Below are 27883 nucleotides of genomic sequence, written 5' to 3'. Positions count from 1 at the left end.
TCTGCTCTATTGGCCCATCCCATATCTGCTGGTGTGGTTTGTCCCATCGGAGCTTTATACCGCAGCTGTCGCTTTAAGAGACCTGTGCGTTAAAATCTGCAGTATGAAACTGTCCAGACGTGTTCACGACTGTTAGATTGCTAATCTCAAAACGTAGGCTAATCCATTGAAACTATCATATATGAAGTATTTAAGTCTGTTATTGTGCTATTTATGCGACAATTCAAAGGAACTTATGCGGTGCAGAGGACAGGGCAGAGATGCTGCACTGATGCTGCTGCCAACCTGCTGGTTTCCTAATGTGAGTATCCTCTCTCTCTCTCTCCAATGCGGCATTAAGATGTGGACTACTGGGGCGATAGGGCAGTGACAAATGTGTTTTAACAATGAAGATATTTCAAAGTTAACAAGCAATTAACAGTTTTCTCATTTTAAAATAAAGGAGAAAAAGGGGGTAAATCACAACGGGCGGCTGAAATCGTAGTACGTTATAGTTTGGCGTTTTTTTTTTCATATGCCAAATGGGTCTTATCGTGTCCTGAACAGAATAGGACTGCTATTGGATTTTTTTCTGCAAAGGACGGTATTCAGTTGGTTTGATGAGTGCGTGTCCTCGGGAAACCCCGACATGGTGCCACTGAGAGCAGCTTATATTTTAAGGTGCTGGAAGTCCTTGACTTTGAGGTGATGATGTCACTTTTCCATGTAATCCTGTTGTTTTTTTTTTTTTACCAACAAGCAATCCACCATAATGAATGATGCTTTCAAAACATTAGACAGATTTGGTATGGTCTGTGCATCATTAGATATCAATGTCAGAACATCCTCTGGATAATCAGCATCCGAAGCAACCCAAGTGGCAATAAATAAATACTATATTTTTTTTAGGCCTATATTGTCTTACGCAGTGTAAAGATATTTTAGCTTATCTGATGGGCCCTGGGCCTTAACAAAATGCATCTCCTGCTCAGCTTTGTGGGACGGGCCCGTATACCTCAGCACTCATTCTCGTCCACTAAGTTAATGTGCGCATCTTGGACTGCAGTGTGCTGGCGTCTGATCCCTTTGATGTCCTGACTACAAGACCCAGAGTTCAGCGGTATAAACTGCTCAGGCTAATCAAAGTAATGCAGCTGCAAGCAGTCACTGGTGGGGATATGTTTTAAAAGTCTCTACTGTCACTCTCATAATCTGCAGTGCAAATTACACACAAAGCAAGGATGTTATGTACTTGACTGGTGTCATTTGACCTCTTTTGTTATGTCAGCCTGTAAACTTAGTTTGCAGTTCTTAAAGTGTGCCACCACGTTTAGCTCTGATCAGTCAAAATCAATAAATGTAGGCAGCACAAAAAATAAAAAGAAATTTTACATGTACCTAAATAAACAGTAAAAGCAAAGTAAAAATCAATGCTAAAAATTAAGTAGGATACTTCATTTGCCAATCAGTTATTTGCCAGTTATGTATTTCCCAATAAATACTTTTATTACAGACTTATTAAAGATAATTCTTACTATGAGGAATTAATAACTTGATATACATGGCTATATGCATCTGTCTGTGATATTCCATCTCACAATTCATTTTTGCTCTACTTTGAGGCAACAAAACAAATTCAAAATGTATGTAGACTTAACTGTGTAAAATTGTATTTCCTAGACATTAGGCTTAATGACTGCCAGAGCAGCAATGGGACTTGGTTGTTTATAAATTGTATCAAGCTGGATATTTCCTTTGAGAGTTTGTGGAGGAAGCTAGTTAATGTTAATGTTTAGCCATGTCTGCAGAATGTAAAAACAGGCAACTGTTTACAAAGATGATAACCACAAGTTTTGTCATTTGTCATCATCTTTAAAGAAACGCAAAACAGCTGCATAGAGACATAAAAAGACTCCCAGAGACTACAAAGAGACGCATAACAATCAAAAAGACACTCAAGATGACCACAAAGAGACATAAAATGACTACAAAGAGATTAAAAATGTTCACAGGGACTCAAAATGACCACCAAAGGACAATACCACACAGAAATGTATAAATCTAAAGACATGCAATACAACAAAAGGAGGATAAACACCTCCAAATTAATGAAAATGTTTATGTGTGTCTGTAGGATATGTAAATAACAGGTAACTTTTTACTAGCATTATGACTATATCAAGTTTTGTTAGCAGGCCCAATTATATATTCAGCAGTATTTTTCATCTTGGAGTTCTTCTGCCCTCAAGTGGCCTTAAATAAATCAATTAACGCAGCTTTAGTTTCTATTAATCAACCTCACTCTTTCTGCACAGATGCTCATTGTTTGAAAAGATGGTTTCAAGCCCACCCAAGCATTGGAGGGAGTCCAGCTACCAGTCGCTCACTTATCAATAGTCTTACTTCCAGAACACTGGACTGGTAGAATAGAAACAGAGTGAGAGCTCTGTTATTCTCCATAGTCTCTGCAGACGTGGGACTTTAACCCCTTGAAACCTAAACGAACTGGCCTGATGTCTAAAAATAACATTGAATATATAATTATAATATATAATTATAATAACTGAACTAAATATAGCTCTCTAGATTTTCTTTCCCTCTAGCTTTAAAAAAAACAACAAATTTCTTGTCAAGTTGCTCATTGCCCTTTTCTCTGTTTTTGAAAGAAATTAGCCCAGGGTTCAAAGAGTTTACGGAAATAAATATACATTTGCAGCATGTGTACACTAATATACAGATTTACAGCATCAATATATGGTTAGAAGAATAAATAACAGTTACCTAAAGTTAATACGTAAGTAAGATACTACGCATGCGCACACACATTTTGTTCCGCACCAGTCTGTATTTGTGTTATAGAATTAGCAGACACTCATGAAATACGCAATGGACCTCTCAGAGACAATAAATATGTTGAACAGTTTTCATAACACGCATTAGCGGACTCTCACCGAGCAGGCAATGGGTAGTTTCGACCGGTGACCGGATTAAAAACGACACGGAAGTGACGGGCAGTGACAGCTCTTGCTTCGTTGTTGCTCTCCCGCTCAGTGTAATTCATTATTATTAGAACATCGCCTTTGAAGGAGCCAGTATGTTGTTGGAGGGAGACAACCATGTCACTTGCTATTGTTGTTGATATTGTTTCTAGGAACACAGCCTGCCGTGAAATGCACGAGCTTTCCGAGAGGACCGTTAACGGCGCACACCAGACAGATACAAGTAAGTGGGGCTTGTTTGGATAGCGGGATAACGCTCCCTAAAGAGGCTAAACAAATCACCCGGCACCGGCGATACTCGGTGAAAAGAAAGCCTCTTAGTCACAGTCACAACAACATATATGATTTATGTGTCTTTTTGTATCGTATACATAAAGAAAAGAGAGTTGGTATACATTTATGACTCAGTTATACCGAACAGGCAGGTGTTTTGAGGCAAATAACGGGTTTTCTTGTTTTGCGACAGCCGTTTTACGGGTGGAATATTCCTGCGCTCAGTGCAGAAGATAGTCCAATGAATGTGCATGTGCTGGGACACATAGCAGCAACGAGATGGCCAACTGTCCAGACCCGTGGTAAGTTTACTGTTAAATATTTGTGCAAACATTAAAGGCATCTTGAATGTTAGCATTTGACAGGCCCTGCACACTGATCAGGTTGTTCACAACAAAGAGATAATAGGAATAACAACGTTTAACAGGCTCACTACTGCTTAGTGTCAGTCACTATCTATCTTTATACCATAAAGCATAAAGTATTGTTTATTATGGGCCGCTTTTCAACCATCCTGTGCTGGCTGCCACACCCACTCCAGCTCCACTGAATGCACCACTGTGGACTTGGCTGCAGGGGTCCTGAGCCCTGCTGCTGAATAAGCAAGAGTATTTTGCTTTATTGCTGTTAACGTGTCGACAGGCTCACTTATACGTTTGCCTTACATAAGGAAAACACCCATGTTGTTCCCTTAAATAGCTGCATGGCCAATTCTAGAGTGGGTGGCAGCCAAAGTAATGATCATGGTGACAGAGTTGACCAGCAATAAATTTACAGAGAGTCTACTGATGGGAACCAGCACAAATCTCTTGAGGAGGGGATCAGTCAATATTTTTAATATTCCACCCTACAGCACTTCCGTGCAGTAAGGCCACAGGGTGAATGTGAAGGCATACAAGATAATGTTCTCAAAATCAAAATCTAGACAGTACTACATCTGTCTAAATGGCCCTAATGGAGCATTAACAGATGGACCTGGTGAGGTTTCCATTCTCATGTTTCTTCCTAATCTAAACCTTGATCAATAATGACTGTAAGCAAGACTCTCATGTCCTCTAGAGTTGAAATCAAATTTGATCTTTGACCTCTCTTTATTGGCTATTTAACTATATTTACTATGTATTTTGTCAATGCATGCAAATACTGCAGAAATCAAAAGTTTTAATTAAGTGTTCAGTATCAATTTTGGAGAAAAGTTTTAGCATAATATTGTACATGCACAGATCACTCTTCATCTGCAGAATTTTAAACAATAGTGCAAAACTGTTCAATCATTTGGCCGTTCTGGGCAGTTTCAATCTAAAAATAGTATGCACTGTTTTGCCGAGGTTTCCAGGTTAACGTTTCCTCTAAATGTTGTAAAACGGTGTGCAGTAGAGGAATGTTTTCTCTCATTTGGTGGGTGTGTCAGAGGTGTCACCCAATCAGCAGTGACATGTATATATAAACCAAATTCTCATGTATCTTTATCTACTGTGTGTACAATTGTTTTTATTTCACAGTTGCTTTGGCAATGTAAACGTAAGTTTCTCCAAAGCCAGCAAAGCCCCTAAATTGAAACCCTGCCATATGAAAGGGCAGTGTGCCTGCCTTAACACAACAGGGTGTTCAATGCACCACTGTTTCTGTTTAAATAAGCACTTTGCTGTGTTTTTTCATGGCTGAACGCAGCCATAGTAACCTAGTGGTTAAGACACATAACATGTAACTGCAACATCCCCTGTTACATTTTATCACAGTCTTTTTCTCTATTTATTACCTTTATCTCTACTGTCACTATCAAATGATGAAACAAATTCAAAACAGAGTCTTCAAACAGCTTATATTGAAAATGTTTCCTATAATGATTTTGTTGCTGCTGTGATTCCAAAGCTCTATCCACACCCCACGCAAGTTAATCCGAATGTCATCCAAACTTAAACCAAATTTGTGTCCCAATTTTTGTTTTAGGTTGCCACGGGTGACAGTTCGTCATGAGTACATTGGCCCGAGGACCTATGACATCTCTCCCTCCACATCTGTTGAAGATGTCAAACAGTTGCTCTATGAGGAGACCGACTTGCCTGTCAAAGAGCAACGACTGACTCTCAATGGGAGAGTGGTAGGTTGTTTTTTTTTTTCTATAACAGCAGAGTAAATATACTACAAACACATACCAAAATGTGAAATTGGTAGTTTTTCCAGGAAGAAACACATAGTCAGTTCATCAAATTTAAAATGATCCAGAAGTGGCAAAATGGTTATTAAAGTTGATAATTATGAAAGATGTCTAATCATTGTGTTCATACGCTGTGTGCGTCATTTTTGCATTGCTTGTCATTGTTTTGTCATGTACTGGAAGAATTTGCCAATCTTTAGAGTGCATGACGCTACATAAAGAAAAATGTTAAAAAGTATCATTGCCTTTTTGTCCAAACATACAGAAATCTAGTTTTGACATTTGCCACAATTAAGTATGTAGTTAAGTTGCAATCCTGTCCCAGTCAGTGTTGGTTAAAAATCTTAAATTGTTGTGATTCTTTGTTGCAAGAAATTACAGATGTATTCATGACACTCATGTTTTTAGGTCACATTATTTGTCTTCTTGGCTACTTTGTTTGGTTGCTGTTCTGTGGTTTTGTCACATTTTACTGAAACCATTACACAGAGGAATAAGGAATAACTAGGGTCTTTTAATCTGCTTGCAGATAATTGCCAGCAGCAGAAAACAGATCTATTTTTATGACCCCGTGTCATAACTGCAGAAAAAATTATCTGATACTGAGCTAAACTATTAACAGTGTCTTATTGTTGTTATGCTGTGAGCCAATTTTCTCTCACAGGCTTAATTTGTTGCTGTGAACAATTAAGTAAATCCTTTTTGTTTTGTCATTGATCTTTTGAAAATGGTGATGGTCATATCTATTTTATCTTATCTGACTTTACTGCAGGCTTGTGCTGGATTCCTACAGAGTAATGCAGTGCTCCCTAACAAAGTATCAGTTCATATGACTGCAGTGAAATGATCTGACTCATGCTGTTGGCAGCATGACTAGGCACCTCATCATCACAATGTATTGAACAAAATGCAGTAGTTTTCTTGCTGCTTTCTTAGCATTTGAAACAAAACTATTCAAGTACAAACAAAGGCTTATATATCTCCAGAATAATTATAAACACTTAAGAATTATTTTCCTGAGATGGTGTGTTATTATAGATGCATTATAAAATTATATGTCAATACCCTTTGGACTTTTTTTATAAATTGTTTTATTTTAGCTTTTTATTTGTTTTTTTTTTGTTGTTGTTTTAGATTTTAACACTAAGTAGTGCTAATTTGGTGAATAAGTTATTCTTGTGGCAGATAAATGTACAGTTTGGCTCTTAGTTTGGAATGGTTGTTGTGTCAGTGTGTCCTAACATAACTTTAGTTGAGCCCCCTGTCTTGGGGTACAGCCGACTGAAAGCGGCAGGTGGTGGTCAATGCTCTGCAGCCCCCCTGATCTCATACGCAGAAATTAGCTGCAAGCCACACCTACATACTAAAACCACATACACCACAAGGTCAGCTTCTGAAACTCAGACAAGAGTTTTAAATTAAAAAAATGTTTAATTGTTGATTTCTGTTCTGACTGTATTATATAATGTAAATTGTTTACCAGAAGGAGTAATTTTGGAAAAGATTTCTATTGCTATTTGCAGATGCAAGTTTCAATTTCAAGTTGCCTTCTTGTTCTCTCTGATACAATTATAATGCGCAGCAGTCTGATGGAGGAAGCACTGTGCCAGACATTGTACTTAGTAGAGGAGTGGTATGGCTTTTAGGAGAAACTGAAAGGCAACTTAAGCTCGTTGTCTGTAAGTTTCGTAGGCATTCTTTAATGTAAATGCCTGTCTGTGGGTGCTCTCAAATTAAATAAAAAGTCCAGTCCAGTAGCTAAATGAAGTAAAACACTACCATACATTACACTAGTATATGTGGATGGATTACTCTGAATGGGCCTATGAGGCACAGAGCCCCCCTCACTACCACCACCACCACCACACTAACACTAACAGACTCACAGTGATGACAGAGACGCATAGCAACCAAAAAGATACTCAAAATGACCACAAAAACACACAGCGCAACTACAATGGATGCAAAACGACTATAAAGAGACTTATAATGACTACAGTAGACACAAAACAACTACAAAGTCACTCACTACACTACAGAGAGACTCAAAATGACTACAATTGATGCAAAACGACAACAATGAGACAAAAATTTCTCCAAGGGGAGATGCATAGCCATATAAAACAGACCCAAAATGACCAAAAAGAGACATAAAATGACTACAAAAAGATTAAAATTTTTCACAAAGAGACTCAAAATGACTGGAGAAGGAGATAAAAAAACACAGAGATGTGTAATGACTCCAAAGAGATGCAGAACAACAACAAAAGGAGGTTAAACAACTATAAAGTCTGCATGTCTGGCTGTCACATAGAGGTGGTGGGCCTTTATCCATGTCTGTGCCAAGGGGCCTGTTTTTCTCATAATCCGCCTGCCTATATTTATACATCTTTGTTAGGATTATGAAAAGACATTATCAGTGTCTTTTTCACACCTTTGCCATGTCGAGACAAGACTACAGCTTGTCTACTATAGCTTTGTAAGCTCTTTGTTTCCCATATTAAATATTAATATGACATTAAAGACTTCAAATCCTTCATCCTAAATTGAACAAACGATTATTGCACGATGCCGTGACCATGATCTGGACGATGACTGAGAGATTTGCTTATGCAGAGCTCAGTTTGCTAGACAGCATGTTGATGTGCAAAGACTGCTGAGTGCAGTGGGTCACAGTGTCACCTTGAAAAGCCTCAAACGGCTAGAGCAGCAGTATCAGGCCTGGTGCCAGCTCTGCTGCATCGATTCTAAAAAATGCACCAGGAAATGACACTCTATCACACTGTTGCTGGGATGAGAGACTGATTATACATTAAATTTGATGGAAAGACAACTATAAGCCTTTTAATAGTTGTTGTAAAAATTGACAGTCCCTTCAAGTTGGCTGGAATTTGTGAGTGCATTGAGTTACAGAATAGTTTATGACAGGTGTAATTTGTTCGTCGTTCATTATATAATTCACAAGTTCTTTGATCAATTTAAGAACTTTGAATTGTTTTTTGTTGGGTCAAAACTGGATTTGTTTTCTTATTTTCTTCACATTACAGATAAGACCTTTCAAATGATTACCTTTCCCTCATTAAAACACATGTTTAATTATGTGTTGTGTCCACATCTTACCTTCCTAGTTGGATGACAGCGCAAAGATTGGGACCTTGGTGCCTGATGGAAGCCTTGAAGTATCTGTCACACTGGAGGGACCAGGCCTTAAAGGAGGAGGTAGAATTAAAATCAGCACATCATTGCAAGTAAACCAATTCTTTTAACAGTGAGACTTATTCAGCTTGGCTTTTACAGGGAGGTTTGGACAGACTACACCACCACTAGTTGAATTTCTGAAAGATATTCTGAGGAGGTACCCTGAAGGTGGGCAGATTCTGAAAGTAAGTGTCATACTACCTTATTATTTCACATTTTGACAGAAATTTAATACATTTTGCATGATTTTATGGATGCTGGCTTAATACAGTTCCCTCATACAGGAAAAAAACAGTCTGGTTTTGATTCTTATTACAACTGCCTCTCTGTTACTTTTTGTGTAAACAGGCTGTTATAATCGAGATTTCCCCCAGCTAAAGGCTATAGTCAATACCACGATGTCATGAGATTTGGAGTGAGGAAATATGTCAAGTTTGCACAGAAACAGTGGGCTTCGTTGTAATTTGACTTTACCTGCTGGCATCAGCTATATTACCATACATGGAAGTATAAAGCATTGCCAGTGTAAAGAGATGAGGTCCCACTAGGGCCATCCACTCTCATAATATGCTCATTTCACTGCAAGGCTTTTTGGATAAAAGCTTCCACCAAATAAGCTGATGTCATCATGCACATTATTGCCTTTATAACTGTATATATTTGCTGTGTTTTATTTCAAAGGAGTTGATTCAAAATGCAGAGGATGCTGGAGCCACAGAAGTCAAGTTCATGTATGATGAGACAGATTACGGAGTCGAGTCACTGTGGTCACCTGACATGGCTCAGCATCAAGGTTAGTAAGTACAGTTAACCATTAAGTGCCACAGGATAGCCCAGTGATCAGCGAGACTGTCGTTTAATTAGAGGGCATATGTTTAAGCCCTTTTGTTGGCAAGAATCTGTCCTGCTTTAGTATTGTTAAGTAGGTGCCCTGTAGCTGATCCTCTGCTCTGACCTTCCTGTAAACTGGGAAAACACAAATACAATTGTTAAAGGGGCTATTAAAATGATACTCTGGAGGGTAAAGAACTGACTTTGTTTTAACTCACTGTACTGCAGGTACGGCATTGTATGTCTACAATGATGCTGTGTTCACTGTGGAAGACTGGAATGGGATTCAGGAAATTGCGAGGAGCAGGAAGAGAGAGGACCCTTTGAAAGTGGGACGATTTGGGATTGGCTTCAATTCTGTGTACCATATTACAGGTGAGGACTATTTCAAAATGCTAATTACAATTTTATGTTATGAAATGCTTATTCATAGTACAACCTATTTCTCGTGTGGAATCAGTCTTGAAAGAATGGTAAAAAAGAAAATAATAATACTGCCAAAATGTTTTCTGTATAAATATTTTTCTGTATAACATTTTTTTGTACCAGTTATGCAAACTCACATTAAGATTCATTGTAAAGGACTAATTTGCACCATACATTAGAATCAAATCAAAGAGACTTATGTCCAGAAATTCTCCCAGTTATATAAAAGACAGTTTTAATAAATAAAATTGAATTAAGAGTACCCAAGCAGTGCAACACTAGTTTTTAAATCCTTGCATGTAATTAATGTTAAATTAAAGTAGGGCTGCCACTACAGATTATTTCTTTTAATTAATTCCTTGGTATATAAAATGTGAGAAAATATTTTAAAAATGCCCATCACAATTTCCAAGACTTTCCAAAACCCAAAGATATCCAATTTTGATTGATATATACTATGATACATACTACAATAAAAAAGCATATAATCACATTGGAAAAAGCTAGGCTTGGAAAGTTTGGCACTCTTACCTAGAAAATTAATTTAATATGACACTGCTAATTGTTGAATCTGTAAATTAAGACACTTGTACGTATTGCCTGCAAACACCATACCTATATGGAAGAACAAGTGGCAATAAAGGCTGACTGCTGTATTGCCTTGCGTTGCCTGTGTCTTGGCCAAAAAGTTACACCTGCACACAGCGCAAGGACTACAGCTAAAAGCTAACCAGCATGTATGTTGAGGAAATTACTTTCCCTATCAGCAAGCAGCTGTATTCTGTATTTTCCATTCAAAAAGAGGAACTAGAAGACCATCAGGACAGATTCAGAATGCAAGTTAGTCAGTCAGCGCATTGAGAACACAACCCAATGGTAAAAGAACAAATGATATACACCATGTCCTGGCAAATAATATGACAAACAGTTATGAACCACCCCTCCTCAGGAGCTTAACAACTAACAAGAATTATCCTCCCTGTTTATAACTAGTTTGTTTCAATCTCACGCCCTCTTTGACTATATTTACTTCTCGTGCAGTGAGCTGCACTTCCAATCCAATGCAGATTTAACATGCTAAATAGGCAGGAAAAAAGCTAACAAGGGCCGACAAGGGCCAGCAGTTCGACAAACCACATCGCACAGCGTCTGGCATTTACCAAAGGCCCACCATTGACCGTCGGCTTGGTGTGTCAGGACCCTTAAAATGCAGAATAAAAACATGTTTACGTTTTATAATATGTTTTGTGTTTCTCAATGTTTAGATGCTCCGAGTATATTCAGTGGAGACCAGATTGCCATGCTGGACCCTCATCAAACCCTGTTTGGAGTGAATGAGTCTGGACAGTGTTGGAACTTGAAGACAGACATTAAGGAGATCACAGAACTGACTGACCAGTTTGCGCCCTACACTGGGATGTTTGGGAGCTCTGAGAAAACCATTAAGGATGGCAGCTTCCCTGGAACATTGTTCCGCTTCCCGCTCCGCCTGAAACCCTCCCAGCTAAGTGGCAACATTTATAACAAAGAAAAGGTTTTGGAGCTCTTTGAATCTTTCAAAGCGGATGCAGACACAGTGCTTCTCTTCCTCAAGAGCGTTCAGAAGATATCTCTGCATGTTCGCGAGTCTGATGGTACGGAGCGCATGTTGTTTCAGGTGACAGCAACAGAGAATACTGATGATAAGTTAGAAAGACCGAACGCATTGAAGACACTGGGTCAGGCTATAGACAGCTACAGCAACGGGGTTCCCAGTTCGACCATCACATGCGTCACATACCAGGTCAACATAGAGACTCAGGATGAAACAGCTAAAGAGACACAGAGGATGACGTGGCTGGTTTGTAATGGAGTTGGGGGCAGAGGAATGTGTCCTGAGTTGGACTCTTTGGCAGATGATTTGAAGTTCATGCCTACCATTGGCATTGCTCTGCCCCTTACTGTAATCAATACAGAAAACAAGGGTGCAACATCTGGCTTCTCAGGACGGGCTTTTTGTTTCCTTCCTCTTCCCCCCGGGGAGGAGAGTGAGACAGGGCTTCCAGTTCATGTCAGTGGCTTCTTTGGCCTGACAGACAACCGTAGGAGTATCAAGTGGCGAGAGGTGGACCAGTGGAGGGATCCAGCGGCCTTGTGGAATGAGCTGCTTATAATCACTGTCATCCCTAGGGCTTACTTCACGCTCATCACTGAGGCTATCAAAAGGGTACAGACAAAAAAGGACCAAGACTTTCCACTGTCCCCAACAGGGACCTATGGGGCCTGGCCAGACCATATGCAGGTCAAGTCCCGCTGGAAACCCATCCTCCAGCCACTGTTTCACGACTTGCTGCAGCAGCAAGTCATCTATTCCCTCAGTGACAGCTGGATCCAGGTGGACCAGGCTGTGTTCTCAGAGCTGAACCCTGATGAGGACATTTCAGAGACTGTGATCAACTACCTCCAAAGCTCAGGAACGCAGGTGGCAAAGGTGCCCACTGCCGTGGACTCTGTCTTGGCTGCCTACATGACCGAGTCCACTGAAGTGAAGAAAGTGACTCCACCTTTGTTGAGGCAGGTGATCAGGAAGAACAAACATAAAGGTCCCTCACAGGAGAAGCTGCTGCTGCTGGAGTTTGCACTTAGTGATGCCAATTACAGTGACCTCATAGGATTGGAGCTCCTGCCACTGCAAGATGAGACATTTGCAGCGTTTTCATCTTCCGTCAGTGAAAAGGATGCCGTTTACATTGCATCTGAAGAATACCCCAGGTAGAGATAGTGAATTTTCTCTAATTTATTCCTTTTAGTCCCCCCCAAACGTGCATTTAAATTTGACCTCAAAAATGATGTGAATAAGTGGAATCAATCGATTTTTCCCTGAAACGAATTAGACTATTTTCTTTACATTGACAAAGCTATTTTAGACAAGACTTAAGACTTAAAGGCACAGTATCTATGCATTATACAAGGGCAGATAGAAGTGTGCTTTATCGTGCATGGCTTTAGTAAGGTTGCTGCAACCTATCTCTAATATGAAAAATTTCTACAGCTGACACGAAGATACAAATTTGGGCAGGAATATGAAAGGGAGGTTGTTGCTGATTGCATAATTAGCTGGTAGCTTTACTTGTGTCTTTGAAATTCAGATAATAATTGGATGCAGATTGAAAACATAAATTGAATGAATTCATTAATTTGGTCGGTGTATCTTTTCTTCAGTTTTCAGAGGAATGCATTTTGACTATTTTTTGGAGTCAAATTATTTGATCAGTTACAGTACCAAGCTTTGTATATGGAAATGATTTGACATAAAACAAGTGTACATGCGAGAAGTGAGTTCATAAAAAAAATCTCACCTTTTTTAACTTCTTCTTTGTCCTTAGGTCTCTGTATCCAGGACTTGAGAGTCGGTTCGTGCTGGAGAGCATTAAACCTTCAGTGATGGACAGTTTGAAGAAGGCAGCCAAAAGCAGAGGTAAGGTTAACATTTAATTTACATGTAATCTCTTCCACATTAATACATGTGTATATATAAATAACCTTAGTCAAAAACAGTGACCAGGAGACTTTCTTAAAGTAAATCACATATTTTGTACCTGTAATGACGTTGGGGGTTATGTGGGTTCAGCCATGTTGTAGTAAGCAGTGTGTCAGCAGGCCATTAAATCTGGTAAACTGCTGATAAATAATTTAGGAGTGAGAGACAGAAAGGGAGAGAGAGAGAGAGAGCATGCTGATTCATGGAAGAGTTGTTTTTGTGCCACACATTCCACTCAACCCACGAGATCAGATCATGAGTGCACTCACTGCTGTACTCAACCATGATTATGACAAGAAGGCAGCAAGCCAGGCAGAGGAAATGTGCTGTGTAACGGATTTGTCCTCTAAACCCAAAATGAAAGTCACAGAGAATATTGTAATTTAACATTTAACTTGAGCAATATGGACTCCTATTAATTTTTATTTGGATGGTGACTTTTTTAAATTAGTGTGGTATTCCCACTATATGTATTTTTTTTTTTTTTTTTTGAACATCTTTTTTTGTCAATAGAAATCTTTACTCTGTGGCCCACTCTGGCCCCACCCCTGTTGATGATATTAGAGTACCATTTTGGAGTTACTCAGACCCCTGTCATCCCATGACTAGCTAGTCTCCACCCATATCTGGCTCTTTTATTCTCCTATTATCTCCAATATAACCAGCTGTTGTTTTCAGCTGTGCATTAGGTTGAGACAAGCTGAAACAATTCATTATTATGTGCTGAAAGATGTCATTCATGTTATCATGACTATGACTACTATAAAAAAGGCCTATTTGGCATGTATAGATCTGAGAAAGGATTTTTATTTTTCTTTATACATGTAAGACAGAAAGTGAAATATTCATCCTAGAACTCTAAAAAATGTGTAATTTGAATTACAGTGCAACAGTATCTCTGGGGGTGCTCAGGTAGGTTTTTACAAAGTGTGTCAAATAACGAAACCCTTTGGCTATTAACATAAACTACTGCATGACTGGAGAACAGTTGTAACTGCAACCAAAAGACTAACAGACATGAGTAAAATATAAGTAAAATAACGACTCACTTGTTTAGTTTCTGTGAAATCTTATCTCTTGAGACCCACATCACATATAACACATATGACTGAATCATTACAGTTTACTTTCCACAGACTTCCTGTAGTGGGCCATAGTACACTTTGATATGCAGTGGTTTTTGATGCACTTGTGTCTTTGAGAAACTGTTTCCTCTGCACTGAACAAAATAACAATGGTCTCAAGATTGACAGAATTTTAGTATAAATTCAACAAACTGTGTTTGTCTGTGTGTACAGAAAATGGTTTGTGCTCATGTGTTTGCATTATGCATTAATATTTGCTATAATATTGTTTTAATTCTTGAATGTTAATTATGAATATACTACTTTTTTATATTAAGCCTTTTTTTAACAAAATACATTTAAAAGTTAATCTGTTTGCAGTGTTGCCCTCTAATTTATTAAGAAACTGATTTAGTGGGTTGTTAAAACAGTTTTGACGGATGAACTTCCACTATCAGACTGCTGCATCATGCAATAACAACAACAAACCTAACTTTGTTAGCTTTGATAGTTAAACATTTATTTCTAAAATAATACCTGAGGCTAATTGAAATTTTCCTTGTTATTTGAACAGGAAGACCATGCACTCAGTTACAAGTACTGAACCCTGAACGATCAGCTCGACTCATCAAGGAGATCCTGTCAACAGCCTGGCCATCTAGAGACTTTAGTGTCCAATGGGAGCCTGGAAACAGAGAGTTGAAACATCCTACAGTTTCCTGGCTTAAATTGATTTGGAAGCATCTCTATATACATTTTGCTGATGATCTGAGTACCTTTGAAGACATGCCTTTGATCCCACGTGTGCCACTTGAGGAAAGCATGGACATAGTTAAGCTTCTACGTCTCAAAACTCCATCCCCCATAATTCTTGTTGATGAGGAAGATGCGCCCCTATCTGAAAACCTCCTTGACATCATGGAAAAGCTTGGGGGAGTAGTGATAAAAAAGCTGGATTCGTGTTTGCAGCACCCACTGCTCAAAAATTACATACATTCTTCCTCTCCTGGTATGCTTCTGCAAATTATGGATAGATTGCCAATACAACGATTATCCAGCCTGGTGTCTTCTTTCTCAGTTGAAGAGAAGATTGCTCTCAGAAACTTTCTTGCAGGATTGTCTGATATTACAGAGAGGGAAAGGCATACACTGCTTGAGCTTTCCATCTTTGAGAAAGTGGGGACCTACACTGAAGGTACCTCAGCATTTACATCACTGAGAGGAGCTAGAGCTCTACATCATAGAGCCAAGTATCCACCAGATGTGAAATTATCCATAAATCTTGTGGGTTGCTGTGATGAGGAATCAATCCGCCTCATCAAGTTGCTGAATGTAGAACAAGTGAAAACAACACAGTGTTTGAAGATGATTATTCAGGATATTGAAAAGGGCTTTTATACAACAAATGAGATAACCCATGTCATGCTTTGGGCACTTAAACATCTGGCATTTCTAAAAAATGAAAACTCTTCTGTGATTGGATGGCTTTCTGCTATTAAATTTATCCAGTTGCCTTGTGGAAAGTCTGTCAAAGCATCAGATCTTTTTGACCCAGAGCTGGAGATTCTACAGAATCTGTTCTACATGGAAGAGAAAACCAGGTTTCCCACAAGTACATTTACATCTTCCCCTGATACACTTCATTCACTCAGACAACTGGGACTAAGAAATGAAGTACAGCTCAGTGAAAAAGATGTACTCAAAGTGGCAAAGAAGATAGAGGAGTTACAAAGCAGCAAAGAGCCTGAATGGGACTCCATAATCAAAAAGGCTAAAACACTCCTGCAAATACTCAACAGACAAACCAAGCTGATAAAATCAGCTGATGCTCAGACATCATTGCTAAAACTGAAATGGGTACCTGTCTGCAAAGAAAGACCTCCAACTTACCCTAAATCCCTTGCTTGGGTTGGAGATACTCTCAATATCTGCTCTTTGTCAGAGATGTGTGACATGTCGCATGCAGTGCTTGTTGGATCCTCAGTCGCACTGGTTGAACACACATCTGCTGGTATGAAGAAAGCACTGAAACTAACTGTAGAGCCACAGGTGGATCAAGTATTGCAGCACCTGAAAGCAGTGAATGACTGGCATAAATCTCAAGCATTCACCACAGAGGATTGGTATCAGTTCCAGCAGATCTTGTTTGAGATATATGGTTTCATGCAGGCTCATCTTGAGGATGCGAGAGAAGCTATGAAATCACTGCCTTTTGATTGGGTGTGGACGGGCAAAACATTCTCATCACCTGGCCAGACAGTCCTAAAACCCCTCCCTGATCTAGACTTGCAGCCTTACCTGTACTCCCTGCCAAAGACAATTAGAAAGTTTCATAAGCTTTTCAAGTTTTGCGGCTCAGTTGAAGAGGTTGTGTCAAGCCATGTGCTTGAAGTAATCAGCACTATCCAACAAAGATGCAAAGGAGAGATTACCAGGGAGGAAAGCAAGCATGACATCCTACTTTTAGTCAACATCCTGAGATGGCTGTACAACAATCAGATACCTGTCGATACTACCATGCATGTGCCGATTCTTTGTTACAAGGACCCAAACAAATTAGCAATGAAGCCCATTCATGAATGCACCTACTGTGACATCAAGGTGGATGATTTAAATGACTTATTAGAGGATGCCTCAGAGCCAATTATATTAGTCCATGATGACATCCCTATGAAAACTGCAGAGTGGCTGAAGGTGCCATGCTTGAGTACAAGGTTGATAAACCCAGAGAACCTTGGCTTTGAACAATCAGGCCAGCGAGAACCTCTTACAGTGAGAATAAAGAACATATTGGAGGAATATCCATCTGTTGCAGACATATTTAAAGAACTCCTCCAGAATGCTGATGATGCAAGTGCAACAGAGTGCAGTTTCCTCATTGACATGAGAAAAAATGCTGAAATTCGAGAGAATCTCCTTGATCCTGGCATGATTGTTTGCCATGGGCCCTCCCTGTGGTCTTTCAATAGCTCTGTATTCACTGACGCTGACTTTCTGAACATCACAAGGTTGGGTGGCTCAGTGAAGAGATGTGAAGCAGACAAAGTTGGCAAGTTTGGCTTGGGCTTCAACTCAGTTTATCACATCACTGATATCCCCATCATAATGAGCAGAGAGTTCATGATCATGTTTGATCCAAACATCAATCACATCAGCAAACATATCAGAGACAAATCTAATCCAGGGATCAAAATCAACTGGAGCAAACAACAGAAAAGGCTGAGAAAATTTCCCAACCAGTTCAAACCTTTTATCAATGTCTTCAACTGCCAGCTTCCTCTCGCTCAGGACTCACCATACAAGTACAACGGTACATTGTTCAGACTCCCATTCAGAACAGAGCAGGAAGCCTCAGTCAGTGAAATCAGTAGTCTGTACTACAACACTACTGACATATATTCCCTGGTCGATGAGTTCAGCATATGTGGCCATAGGTTCATTCTGTTTACTCAGCATGTTGGAAGTATGGTCTTAAAGTACTTGAAATATGAAGAACCAAATCCAGCAGCAGCACAAGATGTCGTCACCATCAACAAAAGTGTGTGGTCATCCAAATCCTCCTACGGACCTCTGAGTATCCTAAAATCTGCAGCAAAGGTTATGAAGAAAGTAGCAAGCACCAACAGGGTACCTGCTGATGTTCCCAAGTCTGGCTGCATCATACGTGTTTTGGTGGAGGAGTTTCATAACGTGTTCAAACGCATTGTCGATCTCCATTCGCCACTCTTCAGAGGTTCAGAGGAAGATCCTAACCAATACTTTGAGATGGCTGCTAAAGGTGTCCAGACAAGACGACTCACAGATGAAATGCCCCCGAAGGCAGTCGAGGTCACTAACTGGCTCATTTGCTCATGCATGGATGTAACTGAGGCACTCAAGTTTTCCCTCAGTGATAGTGGAAAAAGACTTGGACTGGTGCCTTGTGGAGGAGTTGCTGTCCTGCTCTCAGAAGAAGAGAATCGTAAATGGACAGTAAAGACAAATATCACACCAATTGGTGAGGTGTTTTGTTACTTACCACTCAGAATCAAAACAGGCCTACCAGTCCACATTAATGGCTGCTTTGCAGTGACTTCCAACCGCAAAGAGATCTGGAAGACAGACACCAAAGGACAATGGAATTCTGTGTTCATGAGACATGTCATCGTCCAGGCCTATTTAGCAGCACTCATAATGCTTCGCTCAATGGCTGAAAGTGGAGAATTGCTAGACTACAGCTATTATGCAGCATGGCCAGATCCAAGTCAGGTGCACGATGACTTCACACTTGTCAGCCAGGGCGTCTACCAAGAAATAGCCAAAGGAGGAGACAGTGAACATTCAAAGTTTTTCTCAGATGGAAAAACCTGGGTGTCAATCAAATACGTCAGATTCCTTGATGATGCCTTACTCTGTAGGCCAGACATTGGTTCTGCTGCTTTCAAAATCTTCTTGAAATATCTCAAGAAGAGCGGCTCACAAAACCTCTGCGCTGTTGAGCTACCTGATTGGGTGAAGGAGGGATTTGATGATGCTGGATGTAAAGGAAAGTTGATGGAAAACACACTCACAGAGAAGCAGTTCTTTTCAGAGGTCTTTTTTCCTCACATCCAGGAAATTGAAAAAGAGCTGCGAGATCCACTGATGCATTATGTCTTGAATGAGAAACTTGAAGATTTTGCATCAATCCTCAGGATTACTCCTTGTGTCCCATGTTCTGGTCCAAATAAGGAACTGGTTTTACCTTCCAGACTCATTCACCCAGAGGGAAGAGTTGCCAAACTCTACAACACTGACGATGGACGATTTCCTGAAGGGACTTCTAAAGACTACTTAAACCCTGTGTGTTTAGTGAAGCTAGTGCAGTTAGGCATGGTCAAAGATGATCTGTCATGGGAGGACCTGATTGAACGTGCTCAATCTGTTATTGATCTAAATGAAAATGATCACACAGCTGCATGCTTTCGTAGTAGTATACTACTCAGTCTCATTGATGAGAAACTGAAGATGAGTGATCCGGGAGCAGCTGAGCTCTTAGAAAAGCTACATGACACCAAGTTCCTTCCATTCCTGACAAGACCTGCAGGCTTCTCACTGCCATGGCATGGGAACAACTTTTCTCCATCAACAATGTTCTCTGCCAGAGAACTCTTCACAACTGAACATCAGGAAACAGTGTGTCTGATGAAGCCAATCCTGAATGAAAATTCTCCATCTTTCAAAGGCTGTGGTGCAATGTCATTGGCTGTGAAAGAATGCCTTGGTCTAATAAGGAAGCCCTCAGTTGAACTTGTTATCAGTCAGCTCAAGAAACTGTCTCAATCATTTGATGGTGTCACACTGTATCAGGAAAACATAACAAATGCATGTTACAAGTTTCTTCATGAGGAAATGCTACAGGATGAAAATGCAAAAGAAAAAATAACTGAGGAACTGAAAGAGTTCAACTCCATCCTGGTGGAGAACACTTATGTCAACCCCTCCAAAGTTGCATTCTACCTGAATTTTGATGCAGCTCCACATCTTTATCAGCTCCCTAACAAATACAGAAACAGCTGCCGTGAGCTCTTTGAAAATGTTGGGGCACAGCCCAGCTTCACAGTTGAGGATTTCTCGACAGTTCTTGAAACTGTTAAAGAAGAATGTGGGAGAAGGGTACTCACAGAGGAGAACTTCCAGTTGTGTCGCAGAATTATTAGTGAGGGAATATGGAGCTTGATAAGAGACAAAAACCAAGAATATTGCCAAGCAAATTATGGTGGGATTCTGTTGCCTGACTCCAATCTGACATTGCAGCCATCAAAATCACTATGCTACAATGACTGCCCTTGGATCAAAGTCAGAGACTCTACGGTGAAATACTGTCACGGTGATATTCCAAGAGAGGTTGCTGTGAAATTAGGAGCAGTTCCAAAACGTCACAAAGCCTTGGAGAGATATGCCTCGAATGTCTGCTTCAGTCCACTTGGGAGTGAGTTTGGGCAGAAAGAAAAACTCACAAGCAGAATTAAAAGCATTCTCAATGCTTATCCATCAGAAAAAGAAATGCTAAAAGAGCTGCTTCAAAATGCAGACGATGCCAAAGCCACTGAAATTTACTTTGTTTTTGATCCAAGGACACATCCTTCAGACAGAATATTTGATGATAAATGGATCCCAATGCAAGGCCCTGCCCTCTGTGTATATAACAACCAGCCCTTCACAGAAGATGATGTCAGAGGTATACAAAACCTTGGAAGAGGAACAAAAGAGGCAAATCCAGGCAAAACTGGTCAATATGGTATAGGATTTAACTCTGTCTATCACATCACCGACTGCCCATCCTTCATCTCAAACAATGACATTCTGTGCATCTTTGATCCACATGCACAGTTTGCACCTGGGGCTACATCCGTTAGTCCTGGAAGAATGTTTAGAGACTTGGACTCTGACTTCAGATCTCAGTTTTCAGATGTTCTAAGTCTTTACTTGGGAGTCCATTTTAAGTTAGAACGCAGCACAATGTTCAGATTCCCCATCCGCTCTAAGGAGATGGCAAAGACATCAGAGATCAGTTCTGTCCCTGCATCAGACAGAATGGTACAAAACCTTCTGGATAAGCTAAAAACAGACGGTGCAGAGCTTCTAATGTTCCTCAACCACATGGAGAAAATATCAATCTGTGAAATTGATAATGCATCTGGAGACCTCAAGGTGCTCTATTCTGTGACAGCCAAAATAACAGATGGTGATCGGTTAAAACGCAAACAGTTTCATGCCTCTGTTATTGATAGTGTGACCAAAAAGAAGCAGCTAACTGCTATCCCAGTCCAACAGATAACCTACACAATGGACATAGAGGACAATGATGGAAATTTGACCACATGGATGATCTGCAACCGATCTGGCTTCCCTAACATTGAAAATGTTTCAAAAAGTGTGATCTCAGCTCACAAAAATGAGGACATAACTCTATTTCCACGTGGAGGGGTAGCTGCATGTGTAAGCCACAACTACAAAAAACCCCACAGAGCCTTCTGCTTTCTGCCCCTTTCACTGGAGACTGGATTACCTTTTCACGTCAATGGGCATTTTGCCCTAGACTCTGCTAGAAGAAACCTATGGAGAGATGACAATGGAGTGGGGGTAAGGAGTGACTGGAATAACAATTTGATGACGTCACTGATCGCACCTGCCTGTGTGGAACTGCTGATTCAGCTTAAGCGTCGATACTTCCCAGGTCCTGATCCCACCATGACTGTACTACAAGGAACGCCGCTTCATGTTGTTAAAGATACAATACGGAAATATCTGTTCTTCTTCCCAGTCAACAGACTTGATATACAGCCAGACTGGTACTGCCTGGTTAAAGCAGTGTACAACAGTATCCATGCTGATGCGAAGCGTCTGCTGCCTGTAGTCAGAGCAGCTCACATGGACAACTCTGACATGCACTCTGTCATTTACATTTCATGGGTGAACACATCCACTGCAAACAAAGGCAGAGCCTTTTTTGATAATCTGCTGCAAGATGAACTTCAGCACTTGAAAAACACAGAGTACAACATCACTTCAAGGAAGTCTGTGGCTGAAAATGTGTACAGGCTGAAAACTTTGCTTCTGGATATTGGTTTCAACCTGGTTCACAACTGCGATGAGACAGCAAATCTCTACTTCTGTTTGGAAGATGCAGGGATACCAGTCAGTTATGTGACACCAGAGGATGTCCGCAACTTTCTTCAAACTTTCTCATCACCTGACACATGTTGTCATGTCGGAAAACTCCCCTGCCGTCTCCAGCAGTCAAACTACAAGTTAGTTCATAACTTGAAGCTTCTAGTCGACTACTGCTTCAAAGATATAGAAGCAGATGAAGTCACAATTGAGGGTTTGCCTCTGTTGATAACAATGGACACTATGCTTCAGGTGTTTGACTCCAAGAGACCAAAGTTCCTGACAACACATCATGAACTAATCTCACCAAGAAAAGAAATGTTCATGAATACATTGTATATCAGGTACAGCAACATCCTTTTGAAGGCAGGTGCTGCAAAGATCTTTGACATCAGCTGCTTTGGTGACCTACTGGGGTCTGTTCTTCCAAGGGAGTATCGAACAAGGACCCCTGTTAAGTGGAGAGACACCTTTGCAAGTGAATCTTGGCTGAAGAATGTGTGGAACTTCATCAGTGAGAATATTGCTGTTAAGGAGGATCAGACAGACATCAAACCCAGTTTTGATACAGTGCTTGACATTCTGAAAGACTGGGCTTTGCTACCTGGAATTAAATTCATGGCAAGAGAAAAGATAGTTGTCCCTGAGCATGATGTGCTCATACCTCTGAGTTTGATGAACATAGCCATATTTCCACATGGCCAAAACGACAAAGTCTTTCATACCCTAATGAAAGCAGGGTGCATTCAGCTTGCAGTAAACAAAATCTGTGTCAAAGAGAGTCCCATCATGCCTTTCCTAGCACAACACACAGCAAACATTGAAAATCCATCAAGTGTTCTGAAAGCTGTAGAGTACATGATCCAGACATCTGCATTCAAAGCAGCAAACCTTACTGACAAGGACTTTGAGGCTCTTCTGTTGTATTTCAACTGCAACCTAGCTAACCTTACACAACAAGATGCACAGAGCCTAAAACTCCTCCCATGTTTTAAGTCAGTTAGTGGGAAATACATCAGCATTGCAAACTATGGGACAAACTATGTCCTTGCAAAAAGCATTCCTACTGCGGACATAGAGAAATGGGCCCACACAGCCTCTTTTGCTTTTCTTGCTGACAATCCCCAGCTGAAAGAACTGTACACCTTCCTTGGCTGCATGCCAATTGATGACCTAGAGATCTACCTTCAGCACCTCCTGCCAAAGTTTGAGAGTTTTTCCTATGATGCCAAAGTTGAACACATTGTCTACATGAAGGAGAGACTTTTGTCAATGGAAGAATCATTTGAGATAAAGGATCAGCTCTATGAGAAATTAGAAGGACTGTTATTCATCTATGACTACTCAAACAGACTCAGGCCAACCAAGTTTTTCTATGATGAGACAGTGAAGGTATTTGAGGTTATGCTACCTGCAAAGTCATTCATACCAAGTGACTTTTTTAAGAAAGTTGAGCAAGTGTCAAAACCCAAAAATGGGACATTGTCACTCACCTCATGGATAACCTTTCTGAGAAATATTGGTCTCAAGCACGAAATTTCCCAGCAGCAAGTTCTTCAGTTTGCAAAAGAGGTCAGCATTAAATCCCAAACAGAGAGCTGGGCCAAAGAAAAGGTGCAAACCATTGTTGATGTCCTCTTGAACCACATTTTCAAAGAGAGGACAGACCTATTCCAGGGTACTTTTCTCAAAGAGCTCTCAATGATACCATTCCTGTGTCCCGAGAGAGCTCCCAAAGAACTCATCAAGCTTCATTCACAGTACCAAGAGATGAGTGGCACACTTCCTCTGATTCGCTTCAGTGGGTCTCAGGTAAATCCAAAATTCAAGCAAACAGATATCATTCACTTGCTTTGGACATCTTGCCCAATTCTACCTGAGAAAGCTACACCATCAAGCATAAAAGACCAGGAGGGGAACACACTCACTGGACAGGAACAACTTGACCAAGTATTGAACATGTTGGGTGTTAACTTGGACCCACCATTGGAGAAAGTCATAGGCAACTGCAAAAACATCTGCAACATATCCAGTCCAGATGACGAAATGGTGAAAACAAGAAACAAAGTTTTAAGGTCCACCTACGAGTTTCTCAATGCAGACAAAAGGGATTTCCGTTACCAGCTTCGTGGAGTGGCTTTTGTCATGGTTGAAGATGGCTGGAAATTGCTGAAACCTGAAGAGGTTGTCATTAATTTGGACAATGAATCTGACTTTAAACCCTACTTGTACAAATTGCCTCTTGAACTTGGTACCTTTCATCAACTGTTCAAACTTCTTGGTACAGAAGATGTTGTGTCAACCAAACAGTATGTTGAAGTGCTGTGGCGAATTTACAGAAGTTCAGAGGGCAAGCAGCTTGACCCAAATGAAATGAGAACTGTGAAAAGAGTCATTTCAGGATTGTTCAAGTCCCTTCATAATGATCCAGTGGAAATTCGCAAAGATCTTGAGAGTCTCAGAGATTTGATATTTTATATGCCAAGTCATGATGGTAGATTAGCAAAATCCAATAGCTTGGTGTTTGATGATGCTCCACACTACAAGAGCAGAATTCAGGGTAATGTTGGAGTTCAGATGCTTGTGGACATGAGCCAGTGCTATCTGGGCAAAGATCATGCCTTCCACACAAAGCTGATCATGCTACTTCCACAGAAACTAAGGCCTAGACTGTTGAGTGGCATTCTTGAAGAGCAGCTTGATGAGGATTCCCCAAGAATGTGCCAATTTGGAGCTCTTTGCTCACTTCAAGGTCGCCTTCAGCTGTTGCTATCATCAGAGCAGTTCATCACAGGACTGATCAGAATAATGAAACATGAGAACGACAACGCATACCTTGTGAATGAGGAAAAAGCCATACGTCTCTGCAAAGCACTTTGTGAAGGACTGAAAGTTTCTTGTTTTGAGAAACTCCAGACAACATTAAGAGTAAAAGGATGTAGCCCCATTCCACACAGCCGCAGTGAAACTCTTGCCTTCCTAAAAAGATATGGGACAGCTGTGATTCACCTCTACATCCAGCATTCAGACAGTAAAGACATCAATTTTCTATTAGCACTGGCAATGACATTGAAGTCTGCTACAGACAATTTGATTTCAGACACATCCTATCTGATTGCCATGCTGGGCTGCAATGACATCTACAGAATCACAGAAAAGCTGGACAACCTTGGGGTTAAGTATGACTCAACAGAGCCTTCAAAACTTGAGCTACCCCTTCCTGGAACCCCCATACCTGCTGAGATACATCACACACTCCTAATGGACCCCATGAATGTATTTTACCCAGGAGAGTATGTGGGTTACCTTGTAGACTCTGAGGGTGGAGACATATACGGGTCCTATCAGCCTACCTATACATATGCTATCATTGTTCAAGAGGTAGAAAGAGAAGAGGAAGAAAACACAAGTTTCCTTGGAAAATGCTTCCAGATTGACATTGGTTATAGTGAGTACAAAATAGTCAGTTCCCTCGATTTGTACAAATTCTCAAGACAAGATGAAAGTGCCCATGCGCGGGACACCAGTACCCCGTCAACCCCTACCAGCCCAAACAGTCGATCCTCTGGTCCTCGATTGAGCCCTCCTGTTTTCACTGGTAAGGAAAACCTCAGACCACCCCCTCTAAAACAGTCTCCAAAAAAGATCAAACTTCATGCATTGCCGGAGATCCTGAAAGAAGTCACCTTAGTAGTTGAACAAGCTTGGAAGCTTTCTGAGACAGAGAGAAAGAAGATAATCCGCCGATTGTATCTTAAGTGGCATCCAGACAAAAATGCAGAAAATCTGGACATTGCCACAGAAGTCTTCAAGCACTTACAGAATGAAATCAACAGGATGGAGAAACAGACTTTGGCTGATCAACAAAATACAGACAGAGCTTCCAGGAGATCCTTCTCCACATCATCATCTCGTTTCCAGTCAGACAAGTTCTCATTTCAAAGGTTTTATTCATCATGGAACCAAGAAGCAACAAGCCACAAGTCAGAAAGGCAACAGTTCAGGGAAAATTTTACAAGCTATGCAGGTTCATCACATTCTCACCGTTTCTTTGTGCCCCCTACTTTCAAGACAGTTGGAAACCCTGTGGAAGCCCGCAGATGGTTGAGGCAAGCAAGAGCAAACTACTCTGCTGCTCGCAATGATCTCCATAAAAATGCCAATGAGTGGGTTTGTTTCAAATGTTACCTGGCCACAAAGCTTGCACTCATAGCTGCTGACTATGCAGTCAGAGGAAAGTCAGACAAAGATGTGAAACCAACTGCTCTGGCTCAAAAAGTGGAGGAGTACAACTCCCAGTTAACAGGCCTTTCAAATGATGTTCAGATCCTGGAAGGATATGGTGTGGACAGCCTGAGAACTCGCTATCCTGATCTCCTGCCGTTTCCACAGATTCCCAATGACAGATTCACATCTGAGGTGGCAATGAGAGTGATGGAATGTACTGCACGGATTATTATTAAGCTTGAAACCTTTGTGCAGCAAAAAATATAATACTGTTGTTAAAATTGACAATGAATCTAAAGTATGCATAGATCCTCTAGAGTATGGAGGAAACCCATGGCTGTGTGCAATACAGATCATGTGTATCACTTTTAATAAAACTGAAGTATCCAGCTGGCAGCTTATGGTACATATGCAGTTTCTACCTGTGATGGTGGTGAATAAATATACGGCTCCCATAACCTTGTAGGCTGTCTTAATATAAATTTGCTGTAATATGTGAAAAAACACACAAAAAAACTGCATATGCTGTACATATATATGCCTAAGCAATATGTTTTGTTTACCAAAGTCCCCACATTGACTATATTTGCTCTGAGTTAGATTTTAAAAAAATGCTGCTTTTTTTACTTTATCTTTTATAAAAAAAAAATAAAAATAAATCTATATTTTCTTGCTACAGAAAACCAGTTGACTGTACCGAAAGGATGCGCTTATATCAGAAAAAATAGATAAACTCTATGTCAAATACTGCAAATACTGTCATGCAAATCAAGGAAATAACAATCATGTTTGTAAATTTTCTTTTTTGTATTTTTATGGTTGATTTCATATAATTTCTGTGAACGTTGTACATTTTCTGTAACAAAGCCAGTCACTTGTTTATGGACAAAGCACTTTTTTTAAAATTCTTCATGTACTTGCACTGTAGAGTGTTTGTGTCACCCCAGCAATGTGGGAGAATCCAACTGTGAATGGAACACTCTTTCATACTTAAAATGCTTTTTTTCCATTGGGGATATTTGTTGTTCTGTTACAGCTATGTCAGATGTTTTCTGTGCTCTATACAGTAACATTTGGTGACTGTCATTATCTGTTGAAATGAACCATGTGTACTTCAGGGCCCTACAGCAAGTCTGCTTTGATAACTGTAGTTCCGGATAGGGCAGTTATGACTGTGGCTCAGCTTTTGCTTAAACAAGTCATCAAAAAGTTGTTTCTTTTTACAGTGATGGCCATTTGAGAATACTCAGTAGGACAGAAATAAATAGCCATATATATGCTTTTATTTGGGCACAACCCTTAACAAGTTAACTTTTGCCAGCATGAAACCATGTTCATACGTTTTTAGTAATTTTAACTTTTCTGGTGTAAGGAACATAGAACAGCACCAAACTGTGGTGCTTATGTGTTTTTACTTTAATTTGAAGGACTGTACTCACACTGACCACATATTGTAAATGTCATTTTCAAACATAATTTAAAATGTGCTTCTTGGTATCTCTTGTCTTATTACACCTCAAGCTTGAGGTGACTCAGTCAAGGGTGTCCTCTGGAATAAAACTTGGAGAACCTTGTG

At 40.2% G+C, this 27883-nt stretch overlaps 1 protein-coding gene across 2 annotated transcripts; it reads left to right on the top strand.

The window, feature by feature from the left end:
* The first annotated feature begins 100 nt into the window (after positions 1–100).
* On the top strand, positions 101–26765 carry sacs (sacsin molecular chaperone). 2 transcript variants are annotated; one of them, XM_088078723.1, is made up of 12 exons: positions 101–301; positions 3131–3201; positions 3445–3553; positions 5202–5352; positions 8538–8628; positions 8707–8792; positions 9289–9400; positions 9667–9813; positions 11130–12615; positions 13230–13321; positions 14270–14296; positions 15023–26765. In XM_088078723.1, the coding sequence occupies exons 3-12, from the start codon at positions 3531–3533 to the stop codon at positions 26572–26574; spliced, it is 13767 nt and encodes a 4588-aa protein (XP_087934849.1). In that variant the 5' UTR covers positions 101–301; positions 3131–3201; positions 3445–3530; the 3' UTR covers positions 26575–26765. The 2 variants fall into 2 exon arrangements, with proteins under 2 accessions (XP_087934849.1, XP_042342282.2); XM_042486348.2 differs by lacking the exon at positions 14270–14296.
* The last annotated feature ends 1118 nt before the right edge of the window (positions 26766–27883 follow it).

This window comes from Plectropomus leopardus, chromosome 6 (genome assembly GCF_026936395.1).
Source record: "Plectropomus leopardus strain MGB_pleo_1.0 chromosome 6, ASM2693639v1, whole genome shotgun sequence".
Taxonomy (NCBI): domain Eukaryota; kingdom Metazoa; phylum Chordata; class Actinopteri; order Perciformes; family Serranidae; genus Plectropomus; species Plectropomus leopardus.
This window is presented reverse-complemented; position numbering and strand designations above follow the sequence as displayed.

Coding starts and splice junctions, on each gene's coding strand:
- sacs (XM_088078723.1), top strand. CDS start 3,531: ATGGCCAACTGTCCAGACCCGTG. Junction 8,629..8,706: donor ACCAGGCCTTAAAGGAGGAG/GTAGAATTAAAA, acceptor TGGCTTTTACAG/GGAGGTTTGGACAGACTACA. Junction 9,814..11,129: donor TTCTGTGTACCATATTACAG/GTGAGGACTATT, acceptor CTCAATGTTTAG/ATGCTCCGAGTATATTCAGT.